This window comes from Lygodium microphyllum, chromosome 7, assembly GCF_053477565.2.
Source record: "Lygodium microphyllum isolate KBCC chromosome 7, Lygodium_microphyllum_v1.1.10, whole genome shotgun sequence".
NCBI classification, from domain to species: domain Eukaryota; kingdom Viridiplantae; phylum Streptophyta; class Polypodiopsida; order Schizaeales; family Lygodiaceae; genus Lygodium; species Lygodium microphyllum.
In genome coordinates, this window is record NC_141141.1 from 10,022,217 (window position 1) to 10,031,112 (window position 8,896).

At 38.1% G+C, this 8,896-nt stretch overlaps 1 protein-coding gene across 2 annotated transcripts; it reads right to left on the reverse strand.

The window, feature by feature from the left end:
• Window positions 1-1,947: 1,947 nt before the first annotated feature.
• LOC148033173 (putative pectinesterase 68) lies at window positions 1,948-8,475 on the reverse strand. Of its 2 annotated transcripts, none has more exons than XM_087681046.1 (5): window positions 7,835-8,475; window positions 3,701-3,890; window positions 3,346-3,420; window positions 2,500-2,738; window positions 1,948-2,302 (listed from the first exon to the last, which is right to left on the reverse strand). In XM_087681046.1, the coding sequence occupies exons 1-5, from the start codon at window positions 8,152-8,154 to the stop codon at window positions 2,155-2,157; spliced, it is 972 nt and encodes a 323-aa protein (XP_087537172.1). In that variant the 5' UTR covers window positions 8,155-8,475; the 3' UTR covers window positions 1,948-2,154. The 2 variants fall into 2 exon arrangements, with proteins under 2 accessions (XP_087537172.1, XP_087537171.1); XM_087681045.1 differs by having other exon boundaries at window positions 3,203-3,409; window positions 7,835-8,470.
• Window positions 8,476-8,896: the final 421 nt, after the last annotated feature.

Genomic DNA, 8,896 nt, shown 5'->3' on the forward strand with positions numbered 1-8,896 from the left:
TCTCTCTTGAGATTTATCTATTTTTTCCTCATGTCACTTGAGATAAGATGGAGATAGGTTAGGCAAGAGCATACAGAATCACTTGAAGGAATAAGTGTCTCATTTGGTCCCATCCATTGAGCACTATGATTAGCTCTACCAAATGTAAAGCCAAGACTCTACAAGTAACTACTAATATGTGCATGCAAGATGTGATGATGATGCTGAAAACTAAATTTGACATGAAAGATTTGGGTGAGTTGAAGTTCTTCTTGGGCATTGAAGTGGTAAATTGAACCAATGGACTTTGGCTAATGCAAATACAATATGCATCGAAAATGCTAAAGACGTATGGCATGAAATATTGTAAGCCACTTGAGACTCCATTGGATCAGAATATCAAATTGGATGAAAACATTGGAGCTAAAATTATAGATGTTACCATGTATAGGTAGATGGTGGGAAGTCTAATATACTTAACCATCACTAGACTTAATCTTAGTTATGCAATTGGGCTTATCAATCAATTTATGCAAAAGCTCGAGAAAGCCTCATTTGGATGCAATGTGAGAAGGATCATGTGTTATGTCAAGGCAATAGTAGACTATGCACTTTTTTATGAAGGAGACAAGGACCTCGAGCTCATGGGATACACTGATGCAGTTTGGACAGTATGTCATTATCATAAACGGTCTACTAGAGCGGCTATGCATTTAGCCATGGCAATGGAATGATTAGATGGAGTAGCAAGAAGCAACTGATAGTTGCACTATCTAGTACTGAGGCAGAGTACAGAGGTGCTGCATTAGTAGCCTATGAGATTGCTTGGTTGCTAACGTTGATGGCTGATTTGGATATGCACACAAAGGCTCCAGTGACATTGTACTGCAATAATATGAGTAGGGTACTACTACCTACAAACCCTATTTATCATGCCATAACAAAACATATAGAGGTACACTGTCACTTCATACGTGAGATGGTACTTGCAGGAAAGGTGGATCTCCTACATGTCAAGACAGATGTTCAAGTAGCTGATATCTTTACCAAGTCACTAAGGTAAAGATAAGTTCAGTCACTTTAGAGATAAATACTTAGAGTTTACTACCCTTCTTGAGCTTGAGGGGGAGTGTTGAGAGAGTCAAGCTCATCACCAGTATTCTATCCCTGACATGATAGTTGTCTGGTCTAGTTATCACTAGCAGGTGTGACTGTGTGTGTGTGTGCTCTAAATAAGTCAAGCAAGTTGACTGACTTGTGTTAGTTAATTATGGCTGGGTTGTATAACCCAGGTTGTTTCATTAGTGTTGTGTGAGATTGTGAAGATATAGAAAATGGTTGAAGAATAATGAAAGAGGAGAAGAGCATGTAGCTCCACCTCTACTTGCTCCATCTCTGCCTTTCCTTGCTTGTAGTTTTTTTCAAAAGTTTGTATAAAAGAGCACCCCATCTCGCAAGTTTAATAAGTTCGTTTAGAAGGGAATGATGAACAAGTCACACACTAAAGACGAGTTTGGAAATTTTGAAAGAAACTCCCATCGTGTGCCTTGTGCAAGAAGAAAGAAGAGAATATTTACACATGTTTTATCAATGTTGAGTAAGAGGAATCTAGATGGCCATGAACTAAGCCTCGCAAGGAAAATATTATTGTTCTAGTTAAGGATTAATGATTGTGTAAGACTTTTTGCAAGAGTTGCAAGGGGGTTTGAGGGAGCTTAATGTAAAGGGTATAGTCGTTAAGGATTTCTTATACTTCTTTGAGCATTGTCTCTTAGTTCTTCCAATTTTAGGAGTGAGAGTCACAAATTTGCTTTCCTTTTGGAACAAAGCATATATGGTTGCATCAAAAGAATGTTATGGCAGTGGCACTTTTGAGGAATATACAAGCATGACTTTGAAAGATTATGTGAATATCTAAATTAAATACTATCATTGAAAATATTTTATCATTAATCAATAATGGTTTTTGTAATATGTCAACATGTTGTGTATTCTCATCATATGTTTTTTTATCATTCTAAGGTTCGAATCCCTAACTTCCACCTTTCTTATGATTAGATTGTGGAACCTAAAGGATAGACATGACTAATTTTGTTATGAATTAAAAAATGTGGATACAACTTTTGATACAAGAGGTTAAAGGCAATCATCTCTTCTCAAATACTTAGATAAGCATCATTGGGACATCCAATCATGTCCATCAATAAAGCTTATGTTTAGAAAAGGTGCAACTTCCTCATCTGAAAGCTTATGTGACCATGGGACCCGTTGAGACTCGTCTGCTCCACCACCATAACATTTGTATTGCCCATAATACACACTCCTGTAAAGTAAATAATTAAAGTTATCAAAATTAGTTACACCTTGAATTGACTTATTTATAAATTGTAGATTTATTTATTTTTTGAAATTTAAATGAGCTTGTAAAGGGTGTGCACAATTTTAAGAGTTATCAATAGAAATCTTATGTTATTTACTAGCAATTAGTTGATAATAACAAGCTTTAGTTATTGCTCTTACTGGTCTTTAGTAGTGTCGTGATCCCAATCATCCCAACCTCTTGGATCTATAATATTGTTAAATTGAGAATATGCAAATATTATGCGAGAGTAGGGCCCCATTGCTCGCCCCAAGTAGATGGGCCCGGTCCCAGTTACTTTACAATTGACAAATGCGAAGCCTGTGTTATCAAGAGGGCTTTGTCTGTCTTGGGCAGCAATTGATCCATAGCTTTGTGCAATGGAATTCAATTCACATTTCTGCATAACCAAAATCCAAATAAGAAAACCAAGAATTAAATATTCAACCTTTGGCTCACAAAAACATAGGCAATGCACATCTGTTCAAACTACATTTATTATTGATATTGTCATTCAGATTTAATTAGTGATGTTACAATAATAGAGTACGAGTTTACATATTTCTTTGAATGATGGAAAAGTTGTGCATGATGCAAATGAAAGATAATATTAATCGTGTATATGCTCTTAGATTAGAGGACATTATATGGATGCCTATTGAGTTTTGGGTTTATTAAACTTCAATGTGCATGAATCACAAAAGTGAACATGATCATATGAACATGGTGACATATCACATACATGCATGTGTAAACTAAGCATTCTAAGGTGCAAAACATCTTTTACAGCATCCAATCACAACCTACATGCATATAGGCATATGCACTCTCAACATAAAAGGACATGGCTTATGAGATAGTTACATTGTAGAAAGAGCGTGCATCTCCAAAAACAAAGTCAATGGAGCCTTGGATGAAACAACTTTCAAAGTAGTGACGTCCTTGGTCATCACAAAGAGTGTCTTGAGCCCCAAAAAAGCCACAACGGTAAAAGGCTGCCATATCACCTGATATTCGAAATGCGGCAGCTTGACGCCCATCGATTCCTGGTGGAGGAGCTGGCAATGTGTTCTACTGACCATCTCACATCACACATTAGATCTTAGCATAGAAAACAATTATGATTGCTGAATTTCGATTCCCTATCTAAGTTTTGTATAGTAAGCAACATGCTAAGGATGTAAGTTGCATTCATAGGTTGCCAATATTGTCATGATGAAACTCAACCTTGCAAAAAGTAAATGTGTTTGGGATGTGCTTTTATATGTTAACTATTTGCATTAGGTAGCATTTTTGTGCATATTAAAACTAAGTATTGACTTTTTCTAATCCAAAAATGTCATTATCACACGTAGAGCTCACCTTAAAGCTTATATCTTTGGCAACAAAGTTGGATGCTAATATTGTAACAGAAGCAGTATTGTATGCTGTAAGCTCCACCCCATTTGGTCCCATATCACTAGCTTTGAGGTGCCATTGAATGAACGTAACATTCATCCCTGCACCTTGCATAGTAATGAAAGGCTTGGTTGAAGGCACAATGACCTTCTCCCTACACCAAAACTAGACAATTAATTTGATATCCAAGGTGTCCCATTGGGAATCAACAAAAGAAAAGGCTCAAATTTACATTGTAGTTGGTAGAGTAATGAGCATAAACTTATGTATGAAACCTTGCATTCTAAAATTTTATTGATCATATAAAGGTGTCTAAGTTGTCAACTTCATAAAGGCTTAGTGCTTAAACACACTTAAAACATGGACCTTGTATAGCCATAGGCATCTTTATTTCTATTACATTGTGGGATTGGAAGTAGCATTATTAGAAAACAGCATTTTTATAATGTGCTATGAAAATAGATTTGCTAAGTTTCCTACATACGACATGTATAAGTATCCATCCATAGCCCAATGCATTCCAGCTATTGATCATGACTAATCACATTAAAGCATAATACGATGATGGTAGGATTAAGTGTAATAAGGTGATGCTAGAATTGGGTAACACAAATTCTAAACACATAAGAACAATATTGGATTTCTTTCTTGAGTGTTATCAACTTAGAGATTGACTACTTCTTCCATGAAAAGGATGGCAATCTTTTAAAAGTTGGATTAGGTTTGACCCATTGGCTGGTACATCGCGCACTCTTGGGTAGGGCAATTGAACTTCATCAAGCTAACTAAACTTGCTATGTGTACATGGCAATTGTATTTTCTTTGATTCCCCTTCTCTTTTGATTTATTACACTTAGAGAAGTTTGAAAACAATGCAAACAGACACATTATGCATAGTTTTTTTTTCCCCTTTTGAAGCTAATCAAATTAACCCATTTTAGGCACGTTTGGCATGCCCTTGTTTTTCTACTTACTCTAAAGAAGTTCTATCTTGCACTTCAAATAATTACACTTTTTTAATTCTTGCTATGAAAAGGTTTTGCTAACTCTTATACAAGGCTTGCATACTAGAATAACTAATGGTGGAATTGACTAGGCCAATAGGGTATGGAAGGCAATCTACTAGCATTTAAATAGAGTTTTAAAACTACTACTGTGGATAAATCTATGTTTGCATGAAGACAGTAGCTTGCATTTAGTCACAAACATTCACCAACCATTTGAAAAGTGGAAAAAGAATGTTTCAAAAAATATAGGTGATTCTATCAAGTCATAATGCGAAAACTTTCTCCCTTAATATGACAAAATTGGTGAATATAGTTTGACTTAGGGTTGAGGGAGAGAATCGTAACACTATTTGATTGCCCTACATGGCATATGCTTGACTCCCCTTTAATGAAGGTTTATACAAAATAGTAGGGTAATGGGCTCATCCTTCCATAGAGTGTAACAATGCTTGTTTCCAAGAATTTTGTCATGAAGGTTTGTATCCAAGTAGCCATATTATGCTATCCTCCCATGTGGGGTCTCTCTCTCTCTCTCTCTCTCTAATGCATGTGAAGGTTTTATCCCGATTCCCGCTCTCTCTCTCTCTCTCTCTCTCTCTCTCTCGAGTCTCTCATGCATGTGAAGGCTTTATTTATCTCTACTCCAATTTCCGCATTCTCGTGGACTTTTCTAACTTAAGTCACTTTTCAACGTACCTACAAAAGCCGTTTCCTTTCTTTAAGGAGCCCTTCGTGAATAACATTACCTTGCGTTTCAATATCGTGAGAAAAATGGCTTTTTCCAAAAGCAGACCTCGGTTACTTTTTATTTTGTCCCCAACCAAAACCATACCCGTGATCTTATTTGTAGGTATGCCACTCCTTCCTTGGTCGAAGTCTGCAGTAAGAAGTAAGTGGCCTACCCGCACAACCACAAAAGTTTTACCGGTGGGGGGTAAAAAAGTTTCACCGGTCGGGGCGTGGTAAAAACAGTTTCACTGGTTTGGCCGGGGGGGGGGGGGGGGGGGGGCAAAAAGGAATGACGCAGGCCAAAAGGAATAAAAGCTGGGAAGGAAGCCAAGCCCAAAACGTACGCCTGCTGGCCGCAGTAAAAAATAAAAGCTCGTAACCTAAACTTTGGCCTCCGTAGTCCCCCCCCCCAAAAAAAAAAAACTAAAATGGGGAGAGAGAAGAGAAAGAAAGGCAGTTGCCGCGCTGGTGCGATCAGATCAACCCAACGGGTAAATAAACGGACCAATCCCCAAGACCTGTGAACAAGTCCCCTCGGCCCCCCGTACATTATCACGATCCTAATAATTATTAAGAATAATAGTAAAGAAAAGCATATCCACGTACTTTCCAACAATCCATCATCCTTTGACTAGTTTATCAATTATACACGTCGATGCTACAAAGCCCCTCCAACTTTTGTTGAAGATTTTCCCCGTTAGCCTTAGAATTTCATACATCAATTCAGAAATGCTCGGTTGTTGGCCTTGTTTTGAAAGTAAAGATACCCCCACGCCACACCCCGCAGAATACCGTTAGATTGGCCCTTGATCTTGAAGGTATTATTACTTGGACATTTTGGCAAGTAGCGTAGGCTTTTATATCTACCCCTTGTTGCAAAATTAGCTTAGCTTCCCCTCAAAATTAAGGATTGATAGCTCTTGAGATGCAAGAAATCAAGTGGTTTTTAAAGCTATTGCCTGTGTCATGGGCATTCCTGATGATTGTTTTGGCAAGGTTTGTTCTTGGCAATGCATGGCAAGGTGGCTCGTATGCAGGCTACTAAAGGCAAAGAATAGCCTCAATAAGAGCAAATGAACATGCTAAAAATGGGGATCGCTACAATGAAGTAATTAAACAATTAGTTATGCATGTGGTAGAACCACACATCTCATCTTACTCTATGAACTATGATTTGGTGTATATGATCCAAATACATAACTTAGGGGCACTTACTCTACAAAATTGTGTGCATATCTACTACCTCATCCAATGAGGACTTTGTAGATTAAGAGCACCACAAGAAGAACACGAGACCCATTATAGATGCCTTATTATGTAGAGCCAATTATAAATCTTAGGAAGAGAGAATTGTAGTATTACCTAGGAATTCTAAACAATGATTTTGCATACCTTTCGAGCTGTATTTGGCTATAAAGGTTTCATAAAGTGGCTATTTTACAAAAGAACTTATATTTAAAGTGTAGCGATAGGACAAACTTGCTAAGATTTAAGCCTGTCTTTTTGAGTTATGCTTCTAAGACAAGCAAGCATATACTCCTCCTCTGCCTCCTCTTCTTATGCCAATTGTACCAATTATTCCAAGCATATTGTTGCAAGAAACTCATGTAGTACACTAACTCTTCTCCTTACTTGTTTGTATAGCACTCATACAATACAAGACATAAACGAGATAAATGTCCATGACTATCACTTTCCTTGTCTTCATGAATATTATTCAACTCTAAATATTGAGGTAAGAGAACCCTCGAAAGCTCATGTAAGGCTACTGTGAGGAGATATATGCTAAGTCCTAATAACAAGTGTGTGGGTAACATGTGAAGATGTTTCAATTTTATAGTATGGAAACATTGGATGGCTACCAAATACTTAGGAGTTATAGTTTACTCTTAAGGTGCCTTTTATAAGAATAGCAATTAGGAACCTTAAAGATCATATTTTGCATCAATTTTTTTTTTGTTTTGCATGCTTGATTGTTGAGGTATCATGCTCCAAAGGTATGTGTAAGCGCCTTAGAAAAAGGAATCAAGGAGCATCCATTTTACCTGAGTGACCAAGATACGAGTAGAAAAGAAAGGAGTGGAGGTGGAATGTGTGTTGAGTAGTACATGTTTTGAGTGTGGTTGTGGCCACAAGTATCGTCATGGCCATGTCTAATTTGTGAAGAGGTGTACTGCCTATGAATGGGACACATGATAGCATATGGATGCCCTAAATAATGAACGATATGCATTTGCACTCCAAGCTTGTAATAATGATCAATACACAACATAATCAAAGCAACAAGAGCACCCGCCACCCCCAAAACAACAAATGATAACAAAAGCCTCTCTCTCATATTTTATGGATCTAAGGAACTTACTCATATACACCCGGGTTGATGAGAATGGTTGTGGGGATTGTATTGTCATCTGGGATTGAATCCACTGCAGCCTGGATTGAGGTAAAATCTGCACCAGAGACTGGGTTCAAATCAACCACCATCCAACGGACGCCGCCAGCTGCATGGACAGTTGCAGCTGCAGCTCCGCGCCCATTAATTATCGTATCAGGCCTCCTCCACGTAATTAGTATCAACAGTGTGAGTTGCAAGAAGAGCTGCTTCAATCTCATGGCCACGATTATCAGAGAAGAAGAAGAATGAAGGCATGGGGCTAACCTAATATTGAGAGACTTGGACATATTCTTGCTGGATAATATGAGATTGGTGTGCGCAGATACCTCGTCGAATTGCTAAATTAAAGAATGATGTTTGCAGAAGATTGTGGATGAATAATTGGAATGGCAGATTAGACTGATCAGTTCATGAGATGATGGGGATAAGTGCACGAAGGTGCATGAAGGATTGGTATATATGGGAAAGATGGTGATGGCGAGGGGCGACAGGAAGAAAAGGGAGGATATAATCAAATGAATAAGTTGTAAGATTGGAAAGCAATCACGAGGCGCTTGCAGCGGGGCAGGTCTAGACTCTAAGCTTCAACAACGAAGTGAGAGAGAGAGAGAGAGAGAGAGAGAGATTGTGTGTGTGTGTGTGTGTGTGTGTGTTCGTTTGGTTTCTTGCTTTGACAGGTTTTCAGAGGTGGTAGGCTGCTGTGGACCTGTCCTTTTGGTAAGGAACAAATTTTGACGTTGGGCATGCCTACTTTGCGCTTGTTCCCATGGGAAGCCTTTTGGATGCACACCACTCATCTGCAATCTCAAAACTTCAAACTTTATGACACCCCTTTAATTATTAGCATACCATTTACCCAAGGTTGTGTTGAATCCTGCGAGACGATGTCCCTTAACAAAGAGGGAAGATCCACTAACCCCCTTGTATGAACAACACCCAAATTTGTTCCTGTCAATGCAGATTCAAACTCCAAACTGCAAGCACAAACCCTCGTAATATATAGACTATATGTTTGCTCTTTTTTTAAAA

What these genes read in the sequence shown, in the direction of transcription:
- LOC148033173 (XM_087681045.1), bottom strand. Translation starts at nt 8,154, where the DNA reads ATGTCCAAGTCTCTCAATATTAGGTTAGCCCCATGCCTTCATTCTTCT. An exon ending in ATCAACCCGGGTGTATATGA is followed by an intron (nt 3,891 to 7,834) that starts GTAAGTTCCTTA and finishes GTTTTGGTGTAG; the next exon opens with GGAGAAGGTCATTGTGCCTT. An exon ending in ATGCACGCTCTTTCTACAAT is followed by an intron (nt 2,739 to 3,202) that starts GTAACTATCTCA and finishes TTGGTTATGCAG; the next exon opens with AAATGTGAATTGAATTCCAT.